This window comes from Amaranthus tricolor, chromosome 6, assembly GCF_026212465.1.
Source record: "Amaranthus tricolor cultivar Red isolate AtriRed21 chromosome 6, ASM2621246v1, whole genome shotgun sequence".
In the NCBI taxonomy this organism is placed as follows: domain Eukaryota; kingdom Viridiplantae; phylum Streptophyta; class Magnoliopsida; order Caryophyllales; family Amaranthaceae; genus Amaranthus; species Amaranthus tricolor.
The window spans coordinates 25,995,534-26,009,838 of record NC_080052.1 but is presented as its reverse complement, the minus strand read 5'-3'; the positions used below and the strand labels follow the sequence as shown (position 1 = coordinate 26,009,838).

At 33.5% G+C, this 14,305-nt stretch overlaps 1 protein-coding gene across 3 annotated transcripts; it reads left to right on the top strand.

Moving 5' to 3' along the window:
• The first annotated feature begins 1,949 nt into the window (after nucleotides 1-1,949).
• Nucleotides 1,950-13,420, top strand: LOC130815041 (uncharacterized). Of its 3 annotated transcripts, none has more exons than XM_057681374.1 (8): nucleotides 1,950-2,192; nucleotides 3,927-4,177; nucleotides 6,457-6,593; nucleotides 7,276-7,378; nucleotides 7,871-7,924; nucleotides 8,000-8,389; nucleotides 8,703-9,040; nucleotides 9,382-13,420. In XM_057681374.1, exons 2-8 carry the CDS (start codon nucleotides 4,015-4,017, stop codon nucleotides 9,538-9,540), a joined length of 1,344 nt encoding a protein of 447 aa, XP_057537357.1. In that variant the 5' UTR covers nucleotides 1,950-2,192; nucleotides 3,927-4,014; the 3' UTR covers nucleotides 9,541-13,420. The 3 variants fall into 3 exon arrangements, 2 of the variants coding, with proteins under 2 accessions (XP_057537357.1, XP_057537356.1); XR_009042533.1 differs by having other exon boundaries at nucleotides 2,035-2,192; nucleotides 7,871-8,389; nucleotides 9,382-11,287; nucleotides 12,620-13,420; XM_057681373.1 differs by having other exon boundaries at nucleotides 7,871-8,389.
• Nucleotides 13,421-14,305: the final 885 nt, after the last annotated feature.

The window sequence follows — 14,305 nt, the reverse complement described above, 5'->3', positions numbered from 1 at the left end:
GGAAAAATAGGTTGTTAAGTTACTTTATAGAGTATAGTATATATTTTATTATAGAGTATAGAGTATAGAGTAGGATAAAAATAGGGGTAGATAGAACTTTAAATGATTGTTTTATTACTAAAAACGGAAATGTAGCAAGTAATATGAAATTGCCAAAAATAGAAAATGTAGCAGGTATTATAGAACGGAGGAAGTATATTATGTTATAACCACAAATATATGTTGTTATAACCCCATATATATTATGTTATAACCTCAAATATATATTGTTATAATTTCAAATATATTATGTTATAATCCAAAATAAATTATGTAATAAACCTCAAATATATGCTGGTATAACACCAAATATATTATGTTATAACCCCAAATATATTATGTGACTTTTCACATTAAACTTACACGTGTGTGTCAGTTTTTTTAAAATTAATATAATAGACTGGACTTTTGAGAAACGTCTTTAGAAAAGACGGTTTCAAGTAAAAATTGTTGATAATAAAATCGCCAAGCACACAAATGAGATGGTAACAAGAGATTTAATGTTGTACTGAATAGTTTTTGAAGTCATTTTAGAAACTTTTCCTATTAGAATATATCACCAACAACTGGAAAATTGCAGTTAGAATAAATTATTAACACAAGAATTTCAAGCATATATAAATAGTTGAAAGATAGATAAAACAATTCAAGATTTACGAAAATACATAAATTTTTATGTCAGTTGATCAAAAAACATAATAATTTGTGAGTTTGATCTTGCGGAAATCCAAGTAAATCACAAAAAATGATCATTTTTGAATTCAAGTCCTATGTCTTTTATTTTAGAATTAGAAGGCATCAATTCATTCAAATTGTTTCAATCAATCAATATTTTGATTAATGTAAACAACACATATTTTAAAGAGTTTATTTATTTATTTATTTTTTATTTCAGTTAACAGTTTAAACATGATTAGTATCATTCATAAGCGTTAACCATAGAAACAAATAAGAAATCGTTAAACAAAGCAAGGACACATGAAAACTGTCAGACATCAAATTGTATTGCACAACTATGCATTACGTGACCTAGGTCGCGCTACACATAACTTGTTGCCTGCCTTTATTGTCTTTCATGCATACTTCTTCTCAATTTACTGAAATAAATATATTTGACATATAAAGCTTATTTAAAACTTTTATACTTCCTTATTGTACTTAGATATAATATCAATCAATAAAATGATGCATCATATTACTCTTCTTTGGGGGATGATATTCTCTCAATTGCCTTTTCTTCGACCTTTATTTGCGACTTTGTTATTTCATAGTTAAAATTTGATTGATAAATATCTAATTTTAAGATTTAGAGGCTAACGAGTGATAATTATGCAGGTTTTACATCATATTAGATCTAGTGAAGATAAATATGGATGTGAATTTTCAGGGTAATGTGTGGATATGAGTATGCAGACTCATCCTCATCATTGGGTAAGGGATGTATGGTGGGTATGAGGTCTTACCAGTTCCATATTCACCCCATCTACCCCATACTCACTTGCTCATATATACAATGTACCACCTGATATCAATTTTACTTGTTTTTATCTGAACTATCGACAAAAAAATACTTCCTTTATGCCAATAAGACTAAATAAAAGAGAACGAGAAGTTGTGATATTTTAACATTAAGTGTAATAAATGTAATTTTTAAATGAAGTGAATTAGCTGCGTAGATCATATTTTAAAAAATGTAAATAAGTAAATAAGATTAAAAAAAGTATCGAGCCAATATTTAAAATTAAAAATGGTGTAATATAAGTAAGATAATATTAGTTAAATAAAATAAAAAACCCAAAAAAATAATGTAATGTGCAACAACCAAAATCAACGCGCAATAGTAAGAACGTATACCTCCGACTCCTTTCTCCTCCTTTCATTCCGCGTAACAGCACGTGTCAATGTAAAACCGCGGACCTATAATAACAATACACGTGTCAATAATCTACCGGGTAAATTTTGTTGCTGAAGGATTTTCATCCTAGCCGTCCTTTCTCTCTCTTATGGAGACAAAGTCAGACTACTATGCCAACTTCGGAATTGAACCTCCTTCTCTCTCTCTCCTAAAGTCATTTTCACTCCTGCTGTGACTAAGTCCTTCCAGAGAGAGAAAATTTGAAGAGAGAGAAAGTTCCACGGCTGCTTCTGTCGAGGTATTCTGCTCTTTCCTCTCACTTCTGTTAACTCGAATTCTTCAATTTGTTCCTTATGTTTGCATCAATTTCCGTTTCTTTTTGTTTGTGTGCAATTTTGTTTGTATTAACTTGTTGACTAGTTCATTGATTACCTTTTTCGATTGTTCATGCTTTTTTTTGGAGGTTCTAGTGTTCTTTCTTGCTGGATTTTAAGGTTTTGGATTAAATTTGTTGTTTATACTCGTGTTTGATAGTTTTTGTCGGTATTTATGGTTTGTGGTTTCATTTTTTTATGAATTAGACTTCAGTTTATTTATTATTTTGACTTGTTGGAATTGATAATTATATTAGGTTTAAGGAATGGAGATTTAGTTAGAATTCGTTCATTCGGTTTTCTCAGTTTCGGATTGTGTTGGATTTGTATTATTTTTTTCCTCAGCTTGAATTAGTCTTTAAGTTTTGATCTGGGTAATGATATCTTCCAATAGATTTTGTTCATTTCCCTACCTTTCCAGTTGTATGGATGGGACGCCGCCTCTTAATTTTCAATTTGCTGATAGTTTTGGTATTTTTTTGTCCTGTTGGTTGCTATAACTCGAGCAATTTTTCTGCTTGCCTTTTCCTTTGTCTAATTGAGTATAAAAGAGATCTGATGACAAATTTATTTCTCGGTGAACTAGTAGATGTATGAGCTGATGAGTGTCATACTCATAATTCATATGCCTAAATTATGCTTGGAAAACACGTTTAATGTATTTTACATTGATATGTAGTTTGGATTTGATAAGGTCTCTATTTGACTTAATCTCCTCTTTGTATGAATTAAAAAATGTTGCTTACCTTCCATACCTAGTGATGGAGGTGGGAGACAAAATAGCGATGCTGCCTTGCTTGTAGACTACTGCACATTGATATGAGTTTATTAGTTATTCTTCTTCCCTGTGTACACCAACTGAGAACACACTGTTACATTTTATAGCATGTGTGGTCTCTCTTTGTCTTTTTCATTTTACTATCTGCATGACTCCACACCTTAGTTTTGAAAAGCTTGCCTAGGCGGCTAGGCTTGTATAAGGCTAGTGCCTCGGGTGGGGAAGGTTTGATGCCTTGTTTGGGCTTAATGAGGCTATTCTTTTAGTCAAGCTCCTCAGAGCGCTTTATAGAGCCTTAAGCCAAGCCCCTCAAAACACCTTAGAGCGCCTTTTGGTCTTAATCTCAAAAGGAACCCATTTGATGCGAGCATCCACCACTAGATTTATTTTCTCTTTATTTCTCCTCTTTTCTTTTCTTCTTTTTATTTTTTTAGTTTTTTTTTGTGAAGTTTTTAATTTATTTTTAACACATTTGGCGCATAGAGCCTCCGGGGACCTTTAGTGCCTCAGTGCGCCTCATGCCTTTCAAAACTAAGCTTCACACTTATGTCCAGATTTGTGGTCTTGTACAGGACCTATTAGTTTTTCTGCTTGGCCTAATGCTTCAACGCCCAAATTGATGGTTGATGTTCTTTAAACTTGATGGTTTTGTACGTTAGGGACTTAGGGTTTAGCGCTTATTTTTGGAATTGGTTCAAAAAACTTTTTTAGCTCGAGCACTAGACTTAAGAAAACGAATCTGCCTTCATTTTTCAGCATCTAGATGCTGTTGGAGAATTCCCTTGTAACTATTGACCTCATTTTGGCTCCTATCCTCTTGAGTTGTCTATGCCAAGTTCTGTCCAAGTTGCTTATATTTCCATTGATGGTTTCTTTGCAGTCTGTTGCCGATTGAATATTATACTGGGGTACATCTTCCCCACTGATGATACCAAAGAAAGATTGTCAAAATATCGAGTATAGTGCAAATGCCATCACTAAGAATGAAGAAGAAGTCAAGTGTGTGTTGTCTGAAAGAAAAATATTCTTTGCGTGTTTGTCAAAAATCGAGTACAATATCCAAAAGTTCTCATGTCAAAACTTCTCAGTTAACAGCTGAATCTGGTACTTGCTGTCAGAGCTGTCAGGAAGGTAAGCCATGCAGCATCATTTAGAAGCTAACGTTACTAGAACTCTGAACTTTTTCACAGTGACGTACTTATTGCCTTGCAATCTATTTTTTTCCCTTTTTTTTTCACTTATAAGGTAAGCAATATTGTTTTTATGTACCCTTTTTGGGTTCTACACTTCTACCTCTAGTTTATGGATGTGTTTTTTTGTCAGGGACACAGTGAATACGTTTACAAGTCAAATTTTACATAATTATCTCCTCTACACCTATTACAATATGCCAAAATATTTTTTTTTATCTCAATTTGCTTTTGAAATGGTTTCTTAGCAATAAAATCTGGTAAGAAAGTCAAGTTTCGAGCTTGTCAAAGGTGCCTTTTTAAAGGAGCCATAAAAGATACTCTTTATTCAAATGAAGAAGTATTTTAAGATACTTTCTTTCTATAACTCAAATGGCCAAGTTACTTTCTTTTATAACTCAAATGGCCGAGTCAATGCTGGTATTCTGACTTCATTGGTGGAATCTGATGTTGAGGCACCTTGTTTCTATTGAATAAATGGTATTTTTTTTGGCTAAAAGTATTATAAAATTTACGTGTGTCTAATTATTTTCTGAAAATAATATCCAACCAAAAACCCTTTACTCAAAATAATATCCAACCAAAAACCCTTTACGGCTACAGATCGACCGTCTAACTAGCTGCAACAGAATGAGTTTTGGATTTTTCTATGTTAAGTTGGAGATTTAAAAATGCAAAGTTATCAGAAATAAGGTGTTGGAGATCTTTTTCTCTATATGTTAATATTGATGTTATGAATTTCTTCATAGAGTTAATAAAATTATGAAGTTTAAGACTGTTAGTTTGTGCGTGCTATAATCTTAAAGTCAAAATTGACCAATAAGTCAAGTTCTTCCCTCAGAGATAGATGTATATGCGTAGCTTGTTTATCATGCGCTGCACTTCTCAAATCCATAGCTTGTGATCCATATGTACCTGTGATGTATGACAGATTGTTTGTCCCTTGAGGTGAAATGCTTATTCACCAATCAATTCTACACTATTGTTGTGTTAATGAAGATGGATGTTTAGAATATGCATCCTTAATCACTTTCCATGTTCTTTGTTCCTGTAATGGAACACTTTTCAGATGTTTCCCTCAATAGAAGATTACATCAACATAATATAACTGCTTTGAAAGGCTCCATTACTAGGCTATATTCAAAATGAGCAAAACAATTTGTGAAAAACTTCCTGTCAATGAACTTGAGAAGTTGTCTTATTGTATTTTGTCTTTGAACCTGTTGTAAGATAAGAAAATTAATATTTGTATGGAAGTTTTTTTTTTAATTTTTTTTTAATTTTTTACATAGTATTATTAAGAAAAGAGTCCAAAAAATACTTTCTTCTAACTACGAACCCTTTAATAGAATGTGAAAATATGAAGCTTCTTTAGAACAAATTACTGTTTTTGATCTCATGTATGAGGAAATTATGGAGTTAATTTCTTTCCAACTAAAGGAAGTTAATATATAATCCTTGGAGTTATCAAGCTAAATCTCTATTCTGAAAGCTTGTAGATGTGCTTTTAGTACTCATTTATCACAATTCTGTCTTGATTGACAAAGTTGAAATAAATTTTACGAACAGCAAGAACAAGGGATGTTGAAATTTTAATGGACGACCAAGATATCCCAAAAGCAAAATGAAGGATAAGTCATTTAATCGTTGTTCTGTCATGATAGCCAAAGGTAAATAAATTTTACTAACAAAAAGAACAAGGGGTAAAGTTTTTGTGGAAGACTTAGTTATTTCAAAAGCAACATGAAAGGACAAGAAATGGGTTATGTTGACAGTAGAACAAATGTACGCTGGAGAAGCAAGTGAGTGGCTTTAGTAGAAATTATATAAAGTATGTCATACTCGTTCGTCTTGAATGCCAATAGCTCTATGCTTTTAACACATTAAAAATGTCTAATTTAATAAAATTTAACTTATTTACTAAGGACTCTTGTTGAAGATTTCGATATGCACCCTTGAAAAGTATAATAGTGAAATGTGAAAATAGTGGTGCAACTTAGGTTAGAAGTGATTTTGGGTTTATTTTGTTGATTGCAATTTTGGATCTTTTATAACCATCTAGCAGCTGATTTCCATATTAGGGACTGGAGAACATACTTTTAAGGGATAATATCTACTGTTTTAATTTTTTTTTCTTTTTTTGCCTCCTGTTTTTGTTCCTTGCGAATTGCTGTCCATTTTTGGAAAAATTTCATGATGACCTACATATTATTTGTGCAGTTTTTGCTAGCAGTGAATCAAATATCCAGGATGCTGGAGCTGTTAAAGCAACCAACTCAGATGAGTGGGAATGTGGTGAAGACATCTTCAAGCATCTTGCCACTTCTTTGAGTGATTCTGATTTGATCGAGGGAATGGTAAGATATTGTCCTGGATAGTGGATATCTTCTTTGATGCTGGTCCATTTCTGCTTATTTCCATGTAATTATAGGAGCTAAAAATATATGTAACTGCCTCTTACACTCTAATAAAATTCTGGCCTGGACCTGGACTTGAATTGAGGCATGAAGTTCATTTGCTTGATTTGTGCATATAATTTCTACCTATTTACTTTGTTCTGAGGTAACTTGAGAAAAATAAGGAAATGCTTTATAAGTAAAAGGGGACACCTAGAAGGTTTTCATCCTAATCTAAAAGGAGGGCTAGATGGAAAAAGTGAAGGTGTCAGTTTATATTCATTTAGCTAGCTGGCTAGTACCACAAAAGAAATAAAATAAAATAAAATAAAAATAAGACAGTGCCCTGCAATATTGATGTGCTGTGCACTCTTACTCAGTTAGGCATACATTAATGATACATTGATGCCAAAGAAATACCCTTAAGCTCGGTGTCGAAACAGGATTTGTCTTGGACTTATAAAGATCAAGGCTCACTTGTCTATTCTGTCTTAATTTTTTTCCTTCAGTTCTCATTTTCATTATGATAATCTTAGTTGTCTATGTGACAGTAAAGATTTTTTCTTACGAGGAAATTTCCTTGAATTTAATATAGTCATCAATTCGTCATGTAGTCTCTTGAAAAATTTGATCTTCTATGCAGAAACTACCTCCTGTGTCATGCTCCACAGACTTTGGGACAATTTTCTCTCCTACTTTCTGTCAAATTGATGTCCGAGATATACCAAACTCTTATGATGCTGCAGGTACAGGCATAAGCACATTTCTTTGTTTGTTTCGATTTATTTTCATAATGATGCGGTTTAAGTACACATGCTTGCTTTTTGCCAGTTTTATTCTGTGCCTTTTTTCAATTGTTAGATAGTTACTGTTTGGGAAAACAATATATGGCTGCTTTTGTAACAATCTTTAGTGCAAGTTGAAATGTTTCTATTGAACATCTATCAATTGTGGACATGTTGTTGCAAGATCAGTTAACTAGATATAATATTTTCTGTGCCTTAAAGCAAAAATAATGAGTAATAAATCATTAGTATAGGCTTTAGTCTATACAAATTTAGTAATGTTTTTAATTTGATTTGCTAGTTAAAGAATTTACGTTTATTTTTCTTTGTTAAGCCATCAAGGACATGGAAGGTTCTGCATAATACATAGGTGTCTATGCATGCTCATCTTTAAGATTAAATCCAAAATATGTGATTGCTGAGGGTTCAAGTTCTACTGGTTTTTTTTTACAGGAGTCGGTATTGATGCTGATCCATTTAATTTCAATACGACTGATGACAGTGATGGTAATAATGGAAGTTCATCTGACTCCCAAACTTGCAACATATCAGATTTCTACATTTCAGACATGGTTCTTGCAGGTTCGACGTTTGACGGGAGTTTTGTGTGTGATGATATTGCACTTGGTAATACGGAATCTAACATCTTTGATGCTACTCAACGACACATAATGTTGCCCTTTCTAAATGATCCCATGGAATTGAGCGAAATACTCAATCAGCGACCATCTGAAGAAGCTAAGGTGGACTGTGATGGTTCAAGTTTTTTGTTAGCTATTCATCAGATTCGTCCTGGTGAACAAGAAGCAGATCGTAATTGTGTTGACTCAGATGAGGAGCAATACTTAGATCCACACTGTTTTGATAGAAACTTGCCTGACTTGTCGGAGATCGTACCTAGTACTCGACCGACTATTTTGCCCAAGGAATCCCGGGAAAAGAAGCCCATAACTTTAGTACTTGATTTAGATGGTGAGTTTTTGTTACTTATCAATTTTCCTAAGGTTGACTTTCGTAATTATTAATCTTTCTGATTTTTTCCTTTCTGAAATGTTGGATTAATTTGACTATAATGAGTGGGAATGAGGACCTGATTATATGCTTCAGTATCTCCTCACCCACTGCCTCTATCGCTAAGGTCAACTATCGGTGATGGTCCTCAATTTTCTTGAGGGTTATGCCATTAGTTTCTTTCTTAAAACTTGTTTCAAAATCTAGAATAACTCTTTCTACACCTGACATCAGACTTCGATATATCGTTAACAGTGACTTTGTTTTTTTGCAGAAACCCTCGTCCACAGTACTTTGGAACATTGTGAGAATGCGGATTTTACTTTTAAAGTTTTCTGCAACATGAAAGAGCATACTGTATATGTTAAAGAAAGGCCTCATCTTCGAGCTTTCTTGAAGACAGTTGCAGAAATGTTTGAAATTGTTATTTTCACTGCCAGCCAAAGTATTTATGCAGAGCAACTTTTGGACATACTGGATCCTGATGGAAAGCTTATCTCTGGCCGAGCTTATCGTGAATCCTGCATTTTCTCTAATGGAAGCTATATTAAAGACTTGACAGTGTTGGGTCATGATCTTGCTAAAGTTCTGATAGTAGATAACTCTCCTCAGGTATTTGTTGCTCACCTTATCTCATCACTTAGCCGGGACCTAATCTTGTTGTGCTGTCTCTTCTTGGCTTGATTTTCTTGATTTTGCTTGATGATTTCTCTTCCTTTGTTATTCTAATTTCTAAAGCATAAAGAAAGTACTTAGATTCCCGAACTTAGTTGGAAGTCATGGGGGATCCTTTCTTGGGGAGCTAGAATTTAGGCGTAAGTAGCTTTTAACCTTTTTATAAGTCGAGAACTTAGTTCAGTTGCAGTTTCATTGCCTAAGGTGTGTGTGTGTGTGTGTGTGTGCGGGCGCATGCGCGTGTGTGGATCTTGACATTATATCTTCTCTTCTGTCAGGTTTTCAGGTTACAAATCAATAATGGAATTCCAATCAAGAGCTGGTTTGATGACCCGTCAGACAATGAGCTAATGTCTTTGGTTTCATTTCTGGAGACCTTGACTGATGTTGATGATGTGCGCCCTCTTATTGCTAAGAGATTCGGTAACAAGGAATAGAATCCCCCTGTTCTCTTATTTTTTCTAGAGTTATACCATTGATTAACTCTTGCGTCGTCCCATTTTTGCAAAAGCAAGCAACTCGTCTGATGCCCTTTCTCATTTATCCTTCCTATAATTTTTCGTGAAATAATTAGCTTTTCTGCTTGAGGTAGGTTTTTTGTTTGTCTTTTTTGTTATCTTCTACTGGCTAATGTCCTAAGTGTTATATGATTGATGCGAAAGGTAGTTTCAGGATCATGTTTAAATGTTATTTTTGTACAGTTAAAAGATATTATTATCCGAAAATTTGTATATGATTCAGCAGTTTCTTACTCCAGTTTTTTCTGAGCCTTTAGAAATCAATGATAGACATGTTTGCAATTTAGGTATAGGTTGAATTGGGCAACAAATACGCATAATTGCAATTCCACAGAATAGTGATACAGTTATCATTTATGAGTCAGATGTAAAAAATTTTGGAAGTAAAAAAAAAAGTTGATCAAGTGTGGTGACTACACTCCAAAAAAATAGAGAAAAAAAGAAAAATGGAAAGGAAAAAAAATGAAAAAGAGGAGAACATGGAGAAAGCAAAAGAAATGAATGGAAGTTGATCAAGTGGTGAATGGTGAGACATTGGGTGCATGGTAAGCAAGAAAGTTTTTATCATGTTGGCTGCTCTCCTACCCAAGAAAAACAAAGAAAAAAGAGACAAAATGGAAGAAAGAACAAGAGAAGAGAAGAAAAAAAGATGGAGAAATAACATTTGCTCAGTTTTGTGGCTATTGGGTCTGCATGTCCACCAGCCGCGTATGAGCAAATGCTGCTTTCATTGGCTTTTTTATCATGTACTTGTGAATGAAATATTTCTACATAAAATTGCTATATGCATGTGATTGACGTGCTAAAGATAAGGCTCAATCAGTGTAAATTAGAGTATTTTGACATAAGATTGGATAAGTGCATCATTATGAAAATTATTTAAACTGAACTTTTGTTTGAATGGAACTAGAAGTATTGAAAATCGTGGATTGAGGGGTTAAATCCTTTATGAAATTTTAATATGAAAAAACTTAATATAACAGTGCCCTAAAAAACTTTTATCTCAGACTTGCTTCTGGTACGAATGAGTGTTATGTAGCAGGACGAGCCCATTACATTATCCTAAGTACATGCCTTTGATGGCTTTGTGGTGATTAATAAAATTAAAAGGGGTTTTTCTGGACTCTTTCTGTCAAAGTACCTCTCACCATCTTGATGCAAGGACCCTTTCCAAGCTATAAACTATCAAGAGATTTAGATATGTTCTCAAGCTTACTTAAGGTGGGTCATCCGTTTATACACTATGTTTCCTATAGATAGTCAAGATAAGACTCTTGTCTATATAGTACATCTTCCTACTTGGAGACTATATCTATTCCTCTGTGATTTTTTCATTTTATACATGTCTAATACCATGAAAACACTGTTGGATTTCAAGAATTTCTGACCCTGTCCTCCATTAGGCCTTGAAAATGTTGTGTTGATATGTGAAGGCTTAATGATTGTTAGAAATGTTGGTTTCCTTTTCTGGAAAAAATTTGGGGGTATCACAGCATTTTGAGGCACTTGAACCAATATAATAAAGTCTGTGTCCTTCAAACTTCTTCTCAGTATTGCTTTTCCAGGTTGTAAGAAATTTGTCTGACGTAAGGCCGCCGAATGGCTCTGGGTTGAAGAGAAAAACAAGAAGTACCTGTTCTTGACGCTCTTTACACTTTCACATAATGTAAGCCATCTTTTTTTTTTTTTAAAATCAACATGATTTTTAGTCTCTCTTCTTTTGTTACAGTGATGAACCAATGACAAGCTTACTTGCCTGCATGATTATCTTGTGTAAATTGTGTTCGGGTTTGATTGGCCCATTAATTGATTGAAATACTAAAATTTTGATAGTTTTACAAGTTTTGGGGGCATTTGGTAGTTGGCTTTTAGATTAGCTTTTTGGTTGGCTTTTGGCGGCTTCAGTTGGCTTTTAAGCCAAAATTAAAATGCTACTCTAGTTAGCTTTTTTGTTGGCTTTTGGCTTGTGGACCTACTTTTTCTCTAATAAACAGTCAACGGCCAATGCCTAAATTTACTAAACATCTCCGTAAACAGCTGGCTTTTCAGCTAGTTTAAAAGCCAACAAAAGCAACCAACATTTCAGCTGGTTAAACAAGCCAACTAAAAGCCAACAACCAACAGCCAATTGCCTAACACCCCTGTCTTAGGCCAACAAATTAGCGCAGAGACCAAATTGGATCAATTAGGATTATTCAATCCTATATTAATCTATTCAGTTGGACCTTGTGATTATTATACTTCTTCCTTTTGCTTGCTTGCTTGCATGGCTTAGAAAATCTTGATCTTTAGTCTCCTTTATCCTGCTATTTAATCCTGGAACTTAAATCTCAAGTGTTTGATTGTTTGAATTTTCCGCCTGCTGCTGAATTTATTTATGTTTCTCGAGAAGTTATACTGAAATGTTGTGGCTCTGGTTGTTGTGATCTGTGTGTTAATCTTGGCCTGGTTAAAGCTTGATAGAGTTGTAGTCTCTGTCTATGTATATAGATCTGAAGATGTATGGCTTGGGGCTTTGTTACAAGAGAGGAAAAGTTTGCATATAGATTGCTACTTGCTTGCTGTAATTGCATGTTTTGATTTCTCTATCATGCCTTACATCATCAAAGAATAAACCAATGGTTATCAAGCTCTCCATTTTTAATCTGCTGTCAATTATCATCCTATAATTATGCTTCAGTTCACCTATAAATATTCTACACTTTACAGTTTACAGTATGGTACTTACCTGAGTTATATTGTTAATAGGAATATTCTCTTTATAACAGCTTTAGTATACTGACGAAAGGGTAAGTGTTTATGTCTAAATAAACGTGTAATGAGCTTTTTGTCTGCAAATCACTGATTTATTTTTTTCAGTCACTGATTTATATTTTTGACTAAGGCTGTACGGATCTTGCTAGTACCTACTTCATAGGCTTGTCCTTTAATTTGTTTATCTCAGAGAGCATATAGTACTGATTTTAGCAGGCATCCCTGAAAACCATAATCCCGATAGTGCAGCACTGCAGCTTCAAGAAAGAGACAAATTGGGGATGTTTCGTCAATAATCATCTAAAGTATGGTGAAGCAATTGTTTGTTCACTATTGGATGTTTGTATTATTATTTTTGTTTGCGTCGACGAGTATACAATAAGAATGAGGTAGGGTTGTGATGTCTTCTGCCAGTCTGAAGTCTCTAGTTTGTCGTAAATCTCTATCAAATCGGGTTTGTAAGTCAGGTTTGGGAGATTGCGTGTTGCCACTTTTGTTCATCAAAGTGCACAGGCCTATAGGAAGCAATGCTTGAGCGCCAAATAACAATGTGCTCTCGAGGAAGTGATGTCAAGGTTCAGGAAGTGCTCTCGAGGAAGTGCACTGGCCTATAGGAATCTGCAGCATGTTTGATGATTTTTATAACCTAACTGATGGTAATTTGTTGTTTCCTTGATTAAAGACCTGGTGTTGGGAAGGCTATGGTGCTCTTTGACCTTTGCTTGCAAAAAAAAAAAAAATGAATCTTCATGGATTGATGTGGCCTCTTTCCTGCGGAAGAAGAGTTTAAATTTCCAGGGAGCTATTCTACTGAGATCGGTTAGAGTCATACTGTTCTGACCTTTAATTAAAATTGTATTTAGAATGTGCTTTTTTGTAACCGTAAGTGTATATCCATTAGATTGTGCTTCCGTAGATACATTATCAGTTTTATTTTATTGTAGTGTAATCTCGTTCTTTCTAGACAGCAAGTCAAATGGCTTCAGATTGACGATAGAGGAACTGAGATGCTATTTCCTTTGCTTGGGCTTCCCTCTTTCTTGAAGATCTTCATGCATTCTAGATGGACAGTGTAATTGTAACTGTAATAAAAAAAATCTATAAATGCTATGATAAATATAAAATTATATACTTATTAGTTACTCATTCTTATTCACCACATGTGTTCCATTTGCTTTATATACTCTATTTAATACACTTATTTAATTTTTAATATCTCTAATTGCGCATAATTAAAAATTATGGAAAGTTGATATAAATAATCCTTGCATTAAGACAAATCAAATAAAATTTCACTTTACTATATTTTAACTTATAGATTAATAATAAAATGTAAATTAAGAGTAAGAGATGAACAGTGTTCAAAAAGCGAATGGGACATTTGTGGAGAATAAGAGAGAGTAAAATATAACTTCAGAAAATGAATGCTACCGAAAATTTATGAATATAAAAAGAATCAATTTGAATGTTTAAGTTAGACGTTTATTTACAGAATAAAATATCGTCAACAAAAATAAAATATGATCACAAATTCTTGTGTGAAATGGTAACATGTTGAGGCCCTTTCATACTTGAGCCGCATAGCCCAATTAAAATAATTATCACATATAGACTCTTTGATTTGAGGTCGTCTCAATAGAAGAGAATTTCTCATAAAAGCAACACAAATATGATTCTTTTAACTCAAAGCATAAATTATTAATTGTAACCAAAAGAAAAAGCATTTGAATAGAGGTTAAAGTAAGTTCAATCTGAAATTTAAAACTTCAAAGATATTTCAATAATTCCACATTTTGCTCATTTATCCAAAACAAGAATTTATTGATCAACCTCAAATAAATTCAACTTTGACCTGTTAAGTTATTAACCTATTGAAGTTGATATTTTAACATATTAAACTTGATATTTTAACCTAATGAAATTGATGTTT

Coding starts and splice junctions, on each gene's coding strand:
- LOC130815041 (XM_057681373.1), top strand. CDS start 4,015: ATGCCATCACTAAGAATGAAGAAGAAGTCAAGTGTGTGTTGTCTGAAA. Junction 4,178..6,456: donor CTGTCAGAGCTGTCAGGAAG/GTAAGCCATGCA, acceptor TTATTTGTGCAG/TTTTTGCTAGCAGTGAATCA. Junction 7,379..7,870: donor AAACTCTTATGATGCTGCAG/GTACAGGCATAA, acceptor TTTTTTTTACAG/GAGTCGGTATTGATGCTGAT.